Here is a 15,609-nt window from a genome sequence, read left to right as displayed (position 1 = left end):
CATTTTCCCCTGCACCTGTCCAAGCAACACATTTCTAAAAAATTAACCTTCATTTCGATTCAATCAACAATAAAACTCTTACTCCCTCCGTCCCATAATAAGTGGCCACATTCTTTTCGGCACGAAGATTAAGAAATGTAGTGTTATGTTTTAATTGAATGGGACACATCAAAATTATAGAGTTAATTAAAATAGTAATTTCTTCCTGTTTTCACTCTCTCCCTCCCTTAGTCCCTTGTTTTTCCTGCCGCCGCCACTGGACGGCCGAGCCGTTGCCGGAGGCCGGCGGCTCTGCCTCCCCTCTCTCCTTTCACCTTGGACCTCTTCCTCCTCCCTCATCTCCCGTTCCCCGTCGACCTCTCTCCCTCTCCCTTATCTCTCGCCTCTCCTCGCCGCGCCAAGCCGCGGCCGTTCCCCGTCGACCTCTTCCTCCTCCCTCATCTCCCGTTCCCCGTCGACCTCTTCCTCCTCCCTCACCTCCCTTCTCTCTCCTGGCCGACAGCAGCACCACCACCGCCGCCAACAACAACCACCACCGCCGCCAACAACAACCACCACCACCAGAAATCAAAAACCAGATCTTACCCCCAAATCTGAAAGAGAATAGAGGGAGAGAGGATGCGCCGAAATCAACAACCGCCAAACCAGATCAAAAACCAGATCTTACCCCCAGAAATCAACAACCGCCAAGCCGCGGCCGTTCCCCGACGACCTCAAATCGGCACACAGGATGCGCCGACCTCACCCAAATCGGCGCAGGCGAGCCCTAGCCCCCAAATCGGCGCACGACCTCACGCATTTGGGCGGCGAGCTTCGAATCCCCCAAATCGCCCAAGGATGCGACGGGAGGGAGAGAGGCGGCGACGGGATCTGTAACGAGAGAGAGGGAGAGAGGCGACGACGGCGATATGGGCGAAAGGCGGCGGCGGCCGGAGAGGCGAGAGGCGGCGGCGGCGATAGGGGTGGCATCCCGCCGGAGAAGAAGAAGAGAGAGGCGGCGACGGGATCTGCTCTCTATGTGTGTGTTTGTGTGTGTATGTTTATTTTAAACATAATTGAGGGTTTAATTAGTAACTTAATTAATGATCTAATTAAGTTAAATTATTTCCATTTTTAGAAAGTGGCCACTTATAGTGGGACAGACGAAAAAGGAAATGTGGCCACTTATTATGGGACGGAGGGAGTACAATAAAGACACAAAGGTCCAAGTGAAAAATGAAAAAACTCTTAGAAATATATGCATGGTTTTTCTTTCCACTGGCAGACTATAAAATAGTATAAGCAGATTCATAAGCCTTTTCAGTTCATGATTTTTCTTTCCACTGGCCATTCAAAAGTCACAATTTAGTGATTCAATCTAAACGGAATGAAAAAAGATATGGTAACAACTAACAAAGGCCTTTGTTCCACAGGGATTCCAGCCTCAGTGTCAGCAGTAATCACTATTTTGCTCTTTTAACAGTTAAAAACAGAAACCTACCTTAGTTACAATTTGAAAAGCTTTATCACCACAATGTACTAAATAACTAATGGATGCTTAAATAACTAGCATAATAGAAGATGCAAAATCATAAGAGATTCATAAGTATATACTTACTCTTATACCTGGTAAAGATCTGCATATGAAACTCGGGGTGTTTAGATTTTACTTCTTCTTCCGTTTGACTGTATGTATCATGCAGTGCTTGTTATTAGTTTCATAGAGATAAACATAAAAGAAAGAAGAAAAGGAACACAACTCAATAGCTTTCCAAAGACAAACATAAAAGATAGATGTAAAAAAAAAAAAGCAATTCTCATATCATATCCAACCTTTTCATTTCTTAATCTTTTGCAGCATAACAAAGTTGAAGCTGGAAGAAAGACCTACCGAGAAGACAAAAAGTTCCCCCATGAGATCAACTGCAGCTTGAACAGCCTTCTCTTCATTCAAAGGTCGAATTTCCACATCTGTTGCATGACCATATATGCGCCTTTGCATGGTTGTTGTGATCCTGTGATTAGCCTGGTTCAAGCAATATATATATAAGAATAAACCAGTTCAAAATGCAGTACTGGTCAAGCATATTGGGCGACACCTGAAGCAATCGTTGCTAGTTCACTAAGATAGGTCAACTCCTAGAGAGATTCAACACTAATCCACAGATACAAAAAAGCACGAATTATTTCTGTGGTGTCCGCATCAGAGGATAACACGAAGATCAAGATTTGAAAAGAAGGTGAAACCAGAAAACAAATTATATGAGTTGGACAAAAATCATAAGATTACACATCCCACGAATCATTGAGAAAATACGTCAAAGCAACAAAAACCAAAACCATGGAATTGTCTGATGCAATGACTAAGGTTCCCAGTAGAAGAATACCATTGACAATGCGAGTGACGTCTATTAAAGAACATCCTACAAATTCCTAGAGCTAAACTACAACTACAAGCCAATGGGAATATGAACATCCAAGAGCCACAGCTCTGCAGTCATATAGTCAAAATTCTTATTCCTCAGTAATCAATGTACCAATAATGCCAAACAAGACAGCTGAAAGAAATTGACATATGCAGAAACTAATTCATCAGACTTTGTTCTGCGAAGACAAAAACTATATAAGTATCTTGCATTTTCCAGATATCAATTTCATCTAATTACATATCTGAAGAAAAAAGGACGAGCTAAACTATGTGAATGATAAAATGAGGGCTCAACCTATGCACAACCTATGCTTCTCCAATGCTGACCTCAATATCACACCAACACAATTATCATTAGCTCTAAGCACTATGAAGACATACTTAACAAGTGGTATCAAAGTTAGTATCCAGAACACAAAGGATAGAACCCCATATATCTCATCAAGTGAAGGTTTCAACGAAAGATCTAAATTTCCAATCCAATCAATCAGCAAACATCGAAAAAAGATAAATAAAAGAATATGCCATATTCAATTCACGCAATCAATTCTTCATAATAATCTGCCCCTAAAATTCGAGCCATAAATACATTTTTGAATTTCAGTTGAGTTGTTACCTGAAGAATGAAAGCTGAAGAACTGATTCAGAGGCTGGAGGCGATGATGACACGACTAAAGCGGCAACAGACGTTTCTACAATATTTATGGATTTTCAATCTTCAGCTTTAAATCTCATTTTCCTTCAGCTTCAGCAAAGCAAACAAACATAATGGCAGAAATCGAACCTCTAGCTAATTTAAAGATGGCAGCAATTCTCGTCTCTGATGGCAGCAATCAAACCTTTAGCCTTCGGAATCTTCAAACCCCCATTTACAATGAATTAGCAAAAAAACCCTAAAATTCGAAATTGGGCACCAAAATCTCTCAAGTGAAAGAGTGAATGCTAGCGAAAAAGTATTGGAGAGGGGAGGGAGGCGAAAGGACGGAGAGATACTTACAACATCCTCGGCGGTGGCGGAGGCTCTGCAAATGAAGAGAGATAGAAATTAGAGATAGAGATAAAGCGGGTGAGAGAGATAGAGAGCGGAAGAGAGGCAGCAGTCGACGGCGGCCAGACGAGCGGCGCGGCAGTTGGCGGCAGTGTTTCAGACGAATAGGTGGCAGTGAGCGGCGCGGCAATGGGCGGCAGTGGCGCGGCAATGGACAAATTTTTGTTGAAGATGAATGAATTCGCTGAGAACTGGAGGCCGCTGGATGCAAATTTGATGGGTGCGAATTTGCTTAAGGCTAACTAGGGCAATTAGATTTTATTTCTTATTTTTTTTATAAGTGCGTATAAATAGAATTAGAATTGGTTCATTTACAAAATATTTTGATGGTGTAGTTGGAAAAGACATTACATACATTTATTTCTAAAGTCAAATGTTCAAATCTCTTTAGAAACAATACATATTTTATTCTTTTAATTTTATAAAAATATTTCAACATAATTTTTTTTAATCAAAATTGACTATATCAAAATTTAAATAGCATAATCAATAACAAAATTATTGCAAACACTACTTTAAAAAAATCAAATTAGAACAATCTACCACAATTTAGAATAATATAACACAGTTTTAAAAAATAAATAAATTAGAGCACTTTTTTTTTCAAAAATAACTATATAAAATTTTAAATAATAATATCAATAATAATTAATTAGTGGTGTTGTAGATAAATGATTTAAATGTTAAAAAAATAAAATAAAAAAGAGATTGAAATAAAATTTTGATGAACACTATCATACATGACACTTTTCATAAAGCGTCATCTACTGTAATTCAAAAACATGCACATAGATGACGCTTTACATAAAACGTCATCTATATTAATTAAAAAGCACGCACATAGATGACGTTTTTCATAAAGCGTCATCTATGTTATAAATACATGGCACTTATACATGACGCTTCTTGTACAAGTGTCATCTATTGCAATCTTGACGCTTCATACATGACGCTTTTTTAACATGGCGTCATCTAAACAAAAAATATGCTCATAGATGACGCTTTTTAGAAAAAGCGTCATCTATCTAGTGTCATCTATGTGCATTTTTCTAGTAGTGAACCAACTTTCGCGGCTTACGATTCAACAGTAACACCCTGCACGGAGCATGGTAGACTCGGGGGGTGCAACCAACTTTCGTGGCTTATGGTTCAATAGTAACCCTCTGCGCGGAGCATGGAAGACCCGGGGGGTGCAACTAACTTTCGTGGCTTACGATTAAAATGATTTCTATGATCCGCCCTTGATGTTTGCTTTTCCCTTGACTTGCTAGAAAGCAATTTTGCATTTGTTTTTCCCTTGACTTGGTAAGCAGCAATTTTGAATTTGTAAATTGTGGATTATGGGTATACACCCTACTCCCCCCTCTGGTGACATGTGCAATGCTCTGCATGAACATGTTAAGTAGAATATGCAATTTGGAAAGCGATAATTAAAATAAATGAGTCAACACCAGGGAATTCCCTAGAACCACGTATCCAATTTTATTGATATCATGGCCCCGAACCTCGTTAAAACCACTGTGGGGAAAAAGAGTATCCAGTCTACAATTTGACATGTCATCGAATCAACATTAGACATAAAAGTTTTTCAGAGTATTGATGTTCCATGGTCTGGGGAGGGCTCTGCCGTCTGGATCCGACAAAGTGTATGCTCCGCCGCCCAGGACCTCAGTGATGATGAAGGGACCCTCCCAATTGGGTTCGAACTTGCCCACTGGCTTCAATGTGTCGGACCTCTTGAGGACTAGGTCGCCCTTGGCTAGCTTCCTTGCTCTGACCCTCTTGTCGTATCCCACCTTGATGATGCTTTTGTACTTCGCTGCTCTGACTTGAGCTTCTCCCTCTGCGCTTCGACAAGATCAAGCTCTGTTCTTCGGAGTTCAGAATTTTGCTCTGTGTCATAGGTAGTAATGCGATATGACTCCAGTCTGGCATCCGCTGGTATTACTGCATTGGACTCGTATACCAGGGTGAAAGGCGCTTCTCCGGTTGCTGTCTTTGGGCTAGTTCGGTAGGCCCAAAGGACAGTGTCCAACTCATCGACCCATTTCTCTTTTCTCTGATTCAGCCGCTTTTTGATCCCCTCGCAGATTGATCTGTTTGCTAGCTCCACTTGCCCATTTACTTGAGGATGAGCCACGGACACAAAACGCTGAGTGATGTCCATTCGGTCACAAAAGTCAACAATTCTTTGCCCTGTGAATTGGGTTCCATTGTCTGACACAATGATCCTAGGGATGCCAAATCTGCAGCATATGTTTCGCCAAATGAAGCGTTCCACTGTTACCTCATCAATCTTTCCCACGGCCTCGGCTTCCACCCACTTGTAGAAGTAATCCACTGCTACAATGAGGAAGCATTTTCCCCCTGGTGCTGTAGGTAGTTTCCCGACGATGTCTATGCCCCACTTGTCAAATGGGCATGCAGCATACATGACTCCCATGGTTTCCCCTGGGAGATTGATTCTCCCAGCATGTATCTGGCAAGCCTCGCATTTGCGGACGAATTCCCTGGCATCCTTGTTGATGTTAGGCCAATAGAACCCTGTCCGGATGGTTTTTCGCACAAGATCTCTAAATCCCGTGTGCCCCCCACAGCAACCTGCATGAATTTCTTTTAAAGCAAAGTTAGCCTCTTCGGGAGATAAGCATTTTAATAGAGGATGGGTAAAAGATCGCTTGTAAAGTTGATCATTGATCCAGCAATAATTCTCGTAGCGAGCCCTCTGATTGGATTCTTTGTTCAACCGCTCCCCTGTCTTGAGAAAGTGTATAATTGGGGCCCGCCAATCATCCCTAATTTCCACTGAGAAGACCTGTGAAGTTCCCATCTCTCTGGTGTCGCAGAGCAATATGCATGATCTCATCATTCCACTGCGCTGGCCATTCGCGCCAACAAGTCTGCCTTTGTATTTTCTTCCCGAAAATCTGCTCGATTTTAAACTCCATGAATTTTTGTTTCATTTCATTGATTTTGCAGTGGTATGCTTTCATCCGATGGTCTTTGACATGATATGCCCCCGACAATTGTTGAGCCACTAATTGGGAATCGGTTCTGATGATAACACATTCGGCCCGCAATTCTGACAAAATATGCGCCCCTCTGACCACGGCCTCGTACTCGGCCTCGTTGTTGGACATCCGGCAAGTGAATTTGATGGCAAATTGGTATATCCCATAGCTTGGGGAGATGATGTGCACCCCAATTCCGCATCCTTCCTTTGTTACCGATCCATCAACGAAAGCAATCCAAAACTCTTGCACAGGTCGGCGAGTGGTTTCTTGGATAAAGTCCGCAAGAGCTTGCGCTTTGATTGCCGTTCTCGGCTCATACTCCACGTCATATTCCCCCAATTCCACGGCCCACTTGACCATTCTCCCCGACAAATTCGGTCGCCCCAGCACCTGCCTGAAAGGTAAAGCAGTTTCGCACCACTACCCGATGTGATAAGAAATAAGGCCTCAATTTCCGTGCCGTGACCATGACTGCCAGAGCAGCCTTTTCGATTTCCGTGTAATTTAACTCGGGGCCCTGGATGATTATGCTGACAAAGTAGTTCAGCTTCTGGTGATTTCCCTCTTCTCTGATAAGCACAGAGCTAACTGACTCGTCGCCCACTGCTATGTATAAGTACAATGTTTCTCCCGGGATTGACTTGGTTAGAGTTTGGAGCTCTGCTAGATATGCTTTGAGATCCTCAAATGCCGTCCGACATTCCGCTGTCCATTGAAACTTGGTTCCTTTCCTTAAGATCTTAAAGAATGGCATGCTGCGCTCCGCTGATCGTGAGATGAACCTGCTCAGAGCAGTGATACGCCCATTCAGAGTTTGCACTTCCTTGATTCCTCTGGGCGGTGTCATTTCCATGATAGCCTTGACTTTTTCTGTATTGACTTCAATCCCTGCAGGAGTAACTTTGTATCCCAAGAATTTTCCTGTGGTGACTCCAAAGGTGCACTTCGCCGGGTTGAGCATGAGTCGGTGGTTCCTGATGACTGTGAAGACTTCTTCCAGGTCAGAGATGTGATCCTCTGCCCTGATGCTGCGCACAAGCATATCGTCGATATAAACCGATATGTTTTTGGAGAGCTGTTCTTTGAAGATTTTTTCCATCATCCTCTGGTACGTGGCCCCTGCATTCTTTAAGCCAAATGGCATGCTCTTACAGCCATAAACCCCACAACAGACGGCGAAAGCCGTTTTAGCAATGTCCCCTCTAAGCATCTTCACCTGGTGATAGCCCTGGTACGCATCCATCATTGACAAAAGCGCGCAACCAGAGGTAGAGTCTACTAGCTGATCAATCCTCGGCAGAGGATAGTGGTCTTTTGGGCAGGCAGCGTTCAAGTCTCTGTAGTCCACGCACATCCGCCAGGTATTTGTCTTCTTGGCCACCATTACGGCATTCGAAATCCACTCTGGGTATTGTACTTCCTCAATATGCCCTGCGTCCAGCAGTCCCTGGACCTGTTCCCTGATTGCGGCATCTTTCTCGGCCCCAAAGTGTCTTGTGCGTTGTTTCACTGGTTTGATCTTCGGGTCCACATTAAGGCAATGCTCTGCCAATCCTCTGTCTATTCCCTTTAAATCGGCTGTGCTGAAGGCAAACACATCCGCGTTTCTTCGGAGGCAGTTAATTAACTCCTCTGTAGTTTGTTCATTCATGGAAGACCCAAACTTGGTCTGAAAACCCTCTCGCCCGGGGAATAATTCTATCATGTTGCATACGTCACTGGTGGAAACCAGGGCGGACTTCTCTGTACTGTCCCGATCTTTCAATAATCCCGCCAGCTCCTGTCGCTCTTCTGCCGGGGTAACCGGTAATTCCACAAACCCTACTGGCATGACAATCTCTCCCCCAACCCCGAACAGAGGGGAGTTCGTGGGTTCAACGTTGGCTTCAATTCCCATCTTCTGAAGGCATTCTAGGTATAGAATGTTCACCACGCTTCCCGAGTCTATAAAGACGCGATGCACAATGCAAGTTGCTATATCTACCGAAATGACCAACGCATCGTCGTGGGGGTACATAAGTGTCCTCAGATCCTCGGATCCGAAGGTGATAGCCGGCTCATCTGCTGTGTTTATAATCTCCATGACTTGTTTAGGGTAATACCCTGATTTCACTGCACGTACAACTTATTTTTTGGTCCTGTTGGATGTGGGTGTCCCATTTTCCCCGAAGATCATATGAACTTCCCTTCTATATGGGAAGGGAGGTGCCTGCCTTTCTGCCCCTTCTCTACGGTTATCCCAGTTTTCTTCGGGCCTGCGGTCCCTGTTGTTCTCCTGATCTTGTCTTCATTCATTTCTCTGCTCTGGCCTCTGATCTCGGACTTCATTCCCTCTGGCAATAAATTGATCCAGATTACCCTGACGCACCAAAAACTCCAGCTGGTGCTTAAGGTGCCCACAATGCTTGGTATAGTGCCCATAGGCATTGTGATACTCGCACAATTTGTTGTTAGGTCCTTGTTGTGGCTGCCCATCTCTGTAAGTCCCAGGCGCTCTGAAAAATGGTTGATTCTTGATTAGATGGAAGATCTCCTCCTGTGGTTTGTTCAAGGGGCTGTACTCGTCAAAACGAGTAACTTCGTTCACAGTGCGCTGCTGGCGGGGTGGTACCTCTGCTTGGGGATGAGGCACCCTCGGGGGTAGTCCTCTGAAAGGAGCCCTATCCTGGTGTTGATTCCGCTCTGGTGCTTCTTCAGCTCTTTTAGCCTTATGTTTGTCATTTTCAGCCTGAGTATCGGTCCGGATTCGGTTGGGTAATCAGATTATCAGCTCAATTGGGACCTACGCACGCAAATCCGACCACAATTACGGATCTGCATGCGCAGGCGGTCGAACCTAACGTCTTAGCCCAGATTTCCCACAGACGGCGCCAGATGGTGAAGTATGATTGAACGGGTATATATTTAATCGGTGTATTATCATTGGATTTTGAATTATACCTAGTGTTGCTTGGGAAACGAGAGAGAAAAGTAAGGTTGAAAGCACAAAAATCCGATTGCTGTTGTATTGCAAATGAAGATAGCGTAAGTTTACAAGGTACATGCTCAAGGCTATTTATAGATTACACGTTAAGGGTAAAAGGGTAATTTCATCGCTGGAGCACGTGCCTTGCGTGGTCGGGGGCATAATGGTAGTTTTGCCCTCAAGCGGGAGATTTTCCCGCTTTCTTTGGTGATTCCTCTGACGAAAACTATTTCTCTGGCGAGAATGACTTCTCTGGTACAGACCGTTCCTCTGATAAGGCCCATCCCTCTGACTCCTCTGCGGAAGCCCGTTTCTCTGATGGAGCCCGCTCATTTGGCTTATATCATTTCTCTGCTCTGCACATATTACTCCTCATCACTTTTGTAATGGCTTTGCTCTGGCATCTGTTCACTGGTACCCCTGGTACCTCTTTGCTTCAATAAAACCTTTTTTCTTATAAAAAAAAAATCCACTAATCTAACTGCATCAAACCAAGATCTGAAATCAGAAGGAGATGAGCCCAGGTGAAAAGTCTTCTGCCAACCCCACAGCCGAGATTTTATTTCTGCAAAAATTTTGTCTTTGGCCCAGCATCCATGGTCAAATGTGCACATATTCCTTTGTTTCCAAATACACCAAACCACACAAATCCAAACACCAGAAAGAAATTTGACATCCTTCTTACGCCCGAGATTTATGAAAGCAAGGAGATGGTCGTTTCCAGTAGACGGGAGAGCCGACTGTAGACCGAGCCAGGAGAGAAGCGCATACCAGATTTCAGTGGACTTGAGGCATGAGAAAAAAATATGCTCTGTGTCTTCATCTTCAAGGTTACAGAGCTTGCAAACGGTGTCCGAGTTCGCTATTGGAACTTGCCTCTTCAAAAGGTTGTCGCTCGTCGCCATTCTTCCACACAAAGTCCTCCAAGCAGTAACTTTAGCCTTGTGAGTAGCCGGGGCTTTCTACTGTCACACAATTTTTAAAATTTATTCAATATTCTAACATTTAAAATTATTTTATTTTGATATTGTGAATACAACAGAGCTAATGGTTAAAACATTACCGTGACTTTCAATGTTTTCATAAATTTGATTATATGTTACAAAATTTGAAAAAATAAAGACTATAGCTTTCAAATTTTACGTTTACACTCATATTTAACACATCAAAATGAGGACTATAGCTTCCATCACAACCCGAAATAGGAGTGTAAATGTGAAAAAATGAAATCTATAGTTCTTATTTTCAAGTTCCGTAACATATAGTACTCATTTTCAAATTTCATACTCTCTCTGTTCGCCAAGATTATGTAAAAATTATTATATCGGGCGTCCGCCAAGATTATGTCACATTTCTTTTAAGGCAATGATCTCACCATCCTCTTTAATATTTTATTCTTACTAACACTCTTTATTTTCAAAAAACTCACCCAAATTCAATCTCAACCACACATCTCATAAAGTTGCGGGACTTTTTCTCCACTACATCAAAATCATCACCAGTTTTATTAAATTTTATGCCCAAACAATTTTACATAATCTTAACGGACGAAAGAAGTAACATATAATTCTCTTTTTGAAAACATTGAAAATTATGGAACGATTTTAACAATTAGCTCTACAATAATAACGTACAATATTATTACAACGATTCAAAACCTTAAAATATATAATTACACGAGAAATTCCCTTGCTAAAAGTTAATTTGAATGCTCTCGAAACAGAAACCAATAACAAGTGGGCAAAAGTTGCTATTTAATGAACTTTTGTTTAATTTAATTTCCAGCATTTGGTTTTTCCTCTTTTGAATCCTCTGGAGGCTTCTTAACTTCATCACTGAGAGAATTAACAGGGGATTCTGCCTTTTCTTCTTCTTCTTCTTGAAGCTGCAATATTTTCCTCCAAATTATTTAATATTTACATATATAAATTAAATGAAATATAAAACTACAAATCACCCACATCAAAAGATTATATTTAATTAAAAAAATAAAGTGGCTCATAAGCTTACAATAGAAAAAAAAAACTTTAATTCGTGTAAAAAATAAAAACTCTAATTAAGTGAATATAAAAGCATTATCACAACTTGATCATAATCATCTCGTCTGCATCAGGTTTAATTCCAACAAAATCCCATCAACCTTTACGCAGCCATGGTCAAAATAAAATTAATATATTTAATTTAAATCAATAAAAAAAGTTAAAAATTAAGTGTCACTAGTGAACTCCTTCAGTATCTTAATTATAAGTTAAGCCAATTACACTATTTTTTTTAATATATAACTATTATTTTGATATAATTGAATTATAGACTCTTACATAGTAGAAAATGTTTTACTCAAAAGTCCAATACCCAATAGTAGTTGAGGATTTTTCTGGCCACGAAATAACTAAATGTGATAGTAGGATACTGTCGCTTTCAATTCCTTGGAAAAACACAACCTACGAAACGGACTAATTAAGTATCATAATCATTCTGTAACTTTTGACTATATTAATTAATTACTCCATTAAACTATAATAACCGACTATTGAGGGTGTTTGGCTAAGCTTATAAGCTCCTCAAAACAGCTTATAAGCTGTTTAAGAGCTTATAAGCTCTTTCAAAGTGTTTGACAAAATAAGATCCTCAACAGCTTATAAGCTACCAAAAAATAAGTTCCTCTACCCCAACTTATTTTTTTATAATCTCATATGCAACAATCTTTTTACAAATATTTTTCAACTATAATTTATTATTTTCATCATATATTATTTAAGTTCATTTTTCTTCAAATTTCTCTCTCTAGCAAAAAAATTCTTTCTCTAGCTTATAAGCTCAATTATTCAAATACTTTGACAACTTATAAGTTCTTAAAAATTACATCTTATAAGCTCCCGAAACATCTTATAAGCTCCAAGAGCTTATAAACTCTTTAAAATAAGCTTAGCCTGGAGTTCAGAAATAACACGAAACATAGAGATATAGGTAAAAAAATAAAATAAAATAAAAAAGTAGGACCTTATCAATGAAATCATCAATTGCCCCAGCTTCATCAGCTGCTCTTTCAGCAATTTTTTCAACAAAATCCACAACCTCCCTCAATTTCGTATCCTTCGGAATATCGTCGACGATCTCCTCCGCCATCTTCTCCACCTTCTCCGCCGCTTTCTCCACCGCCTCCGCCACGTCTTCCGCCATCTGCAGAGCGCCCATAACCTTGCCTACACGTACATCACATATATACACAATTTCTTCAACTTCAGAAAAAAAGCCTCATTAACTATATCATTAATTCACTAATGAAATATTAAATGCATAAGATATGAAAATACAGAATTTCATGAGATTCTTAAGAATATGCAACGCATCCTTACTCTTGATTAATGGACCCCATTTGTAAGTGATGAAAGGTATCACTATTGCTACAGCCACACCCACAGCCCAGCTTCTGTCCAATTTTTTTTTACAATAAGAAACATAATAACAATTTGAAAAAGACTGATCAATAACCAAATATATATAGATAAACAAGATCTTAAAAATATTTATGATTCTCACAAAATATTCGAAGGAGGCCCCGGCGGCGAAGCTCCTGGTTCCACGCTATGCACAATAATTTTTCTGAAACCAACAATCGATCAAACCGTTGTGATCACATATATATTATTACAACTAACAACACTATATAAGTATTTGTTTGGGATTTGCATACCTTGTATTTTTGCCATAGTTTTGCAATCTTGTATGGCTCCTTAGAGGTTGGAAACCTTGTTTATCTTTGGAGTTGAAGGCAACAACCATGTTTCTGTGATCAGAATTTTGTAAGAAATTTTTGGATTTCTGAGTGCGGCTTTCATGATTGAAGCCACTCAGAGAAGAATCGCAAACTCGTGTGATCTTGATCAACATGAGACCTAGCTCGATTTTTGCAGATTAATAAATTAAACTGAGCGTGTTTGTGATCTTGCTGTAGATATTGTAAAGTGTGAAGAAGATTTTTATTTGTGTTTTGTATATAGGAGAAGAGAATTGAAGATGATGATGTGTATGTGTTGAGTGTAGTACATCTATATGGCCCAGAATTATAGGACGATGCGCTATAAGAAAATAAGAGGACGAGACTACTTTTCAAATGTTCCTTCCAAAAATAAAAGACTTTTCAAATTGTGAATACCTTTTCTTGTTGATAACAAAGTTAATTTTGAATATACCATTCCTTCTCTTTTATTGATAGTGAGTTTTAAATGCTTCTTCCTCTATGTTGGGGCTTTTTGGAAGAAATAATAAATTAGATCTCACCAAAACAGTCCCTCTATAAAGAAAGGTATATGATATATCATAATTAATTGATTCTTGTTGGGGTGTCCGCGTCCTGCTTATTTTTATTATTTTTTTCAATTTATTACTAAGTTTTTTATTCCACCTACTGTTCCAACTTTAAGATTTTCCTATCGTGCCACTTCATTTTCATTTCCTTTTCCTTTTCACTAAACTTTCGATTTTTCTAGATATATTTTGTTAATGTTTTTTTTGGGTTAATTGCCTCTCTGTATCCTCAAATTATATTCACTTTCCGTTTTTTCCCTCAATCTTTGAACTTCCCATAAAAATCCACCAACTATTGATTTTTCCCAATTTTCTCATGATGGATTTTCCGGCCAAATCCGTACACACATGGAATCGGAATTATCTGACGTGGACACGCCGGATACTTAATAAAACGACGTCGTCTGTATTGTACATAAACGACGTCGTTTTGCGTGTTCTTGTTCAAATAAAATTAGGGTTTCAATTAGACTCGTCGGCGGCTGAGAAGCGCCGCGGCGGTGGCGGTAGGTTTGGCTTTGTGGCCGATGCTATTCGGTTGAGACGGAGACACCAATGGATTTTGCTGTTGGGCGTCGAACAGAGGAATTAAGGGAAACGGTCGGACCACCGGAGGTGCAGCGACACTGCTGTTGTCATGGTGATGTGGCGGTGTGTGCGATGTACTTCCCGACCAGAAATTAAGAAAGTGAGATGAGCCTGAGGGGGAACAAACGGTGGACGGCGGCGGTGGCGGCCTGTACTGCTGCAGTCCGTCGAGAGAGAGAGTAAGGGGTTGGGCGGTGGTCCTTGTTGCTACTTCTCAGCTGGTCGATGGAGGAGGAAGGCGGCTGGTCGGCGTTATTGCTGCCGCGGCGGCGAAGCGATCATCCGGCTGCCGTTCGATTGAAATCGAAGTAGATGGAGCCTGGGGTTTTGGGATTTGGCAGATTAGGGATTTTCCCCATCTGCGTCAGAGAGAGTTTGGAGAGGGGGAAAGGGCGGCGATGCCGTGGTTACCGCGGCTATTGTCGCCACGAGAAAGAGGTGGCGGCTGTCTGCCAAGAGAGAAGAAAGAAGATAGATTTAGGGAAGGGGTGCGTGTGTGGCATCCGTATAGGGTTATGTGGCATACACTACACACGTCGTTTTGCCACGTTTTAAGTGAATATCGCCACATAGGATAATTTCGATATCGAATTTGGCCGGAAATTGCCGTCATGGGAAAATTGGGAAAAATCAATAGTTGGTGGATTTTTGTGAAAAGTTCAAAGATTGAGGGAAAAAATGAAAAGCGACTATAATTTAAGAATTTAGAGGCAATTAACCCATATTTTTTCATACACAACTATATCTGGACAAAATTAAATGACAAAAAAGTGTTTTCTTTTCCTCCCCTCTCGCTGGGATTCTTCTTTGTTATTTTTGAGATGTTTGAATTGTTACGTAAATAATTGCAGCGTGTATAATATCTATGAGTGTGGTTGACATTATAAAGGATTTTGGTCTAATTAAATATTACAATGGGATTGGAAGCTAATCTAAATCATTAATTTGATTTCATTCATCGACAATGATGATTGAAAATATGCCAAATTTCTTCCTTTTACAACCCTAATTGATCATTTATTCACTCTAGTAGTGAGGGTAGGATCTTTTGTTTCACCGTTGATCAGTAATTGATCATACGAGGACAATAACATAATTTGTCAATAAAATCAATTTTAATTACTGTCTTGATCCTACCATTAACATTTAACAGCAATCACTCAACCTTTTCAATATTTAATTAAATTCTCTCTCTTTCATATCATCAATATCCATCTCAACCCAATCATACCCATTTTAAGAGATTTAGGGCATCCACAGTGGTGAGCCAACCTTGGCT

At 40.8% G+C, this 15,609-nt stretch overlaps 1 protein-coding gene across 2 annotated transcripts; it reads right to left on the bottom strand.

The window, feature by feature from the left end:
• Positions 1 to 11,025: 11,025 nt before the first annotated feature.
• Positions 11,026 to 13,642, bottom strand: LOC131011773 (uncharacterized). Of its 2 annotated transcripts, none has more exons than XM_057939615.1 (5): positions 13,129 to 13,642; positions 12,975 to 13,037; positions 12,791 to 12,861; positions 12,435 to 12,637; positions 11,026 to 11,319 (listed from the first exon to the last, which is right to left on the bottom strand). In XM_057939615.1, the coding sequence occupies exons 1-5, from the start codon at positions 13,323 to 13,325 to the stop codon at positions 11,209 to 11,211; spliced, it is 645 nt and encodes a 214-aa protein (XP_057795598.1). In that variant the 5' UTR covers positions 13,326 to 13,642; the 3' UTR covers positions 11,026 to 11,208. The 2 variants fall into 2 exon arrangements, with proteins under 2 accessions (XP_057795598.1, XP_057795596.1); XM_057939613.1 differs by having other exon boundaries at positions 12,791 to 12,864; positions 13,129 to 13,630.
• Positions 13,643 to 15,609: the final 1,967 nt, after the last annotated feature.

Source organism: Salvia miltiorrhiza, chromosome 2 (genome assembly GCF_028751815.1).
Source record: "Salvia miltiorrhiza cultivar Shanhuang (shh) chromosome 2, IMPLAD_Smil_shh, whole genome shotgun sequence".
NCBI lineage: Eukaryota > Viridiplantae > Streptophyta > Magnoliopsida > Lamiales > Lamiaceae > Salvia > Salvia miltiorrhiza.
This window is presented reverse-complemented; position numbering and strand designations above follow the sequence as displayed.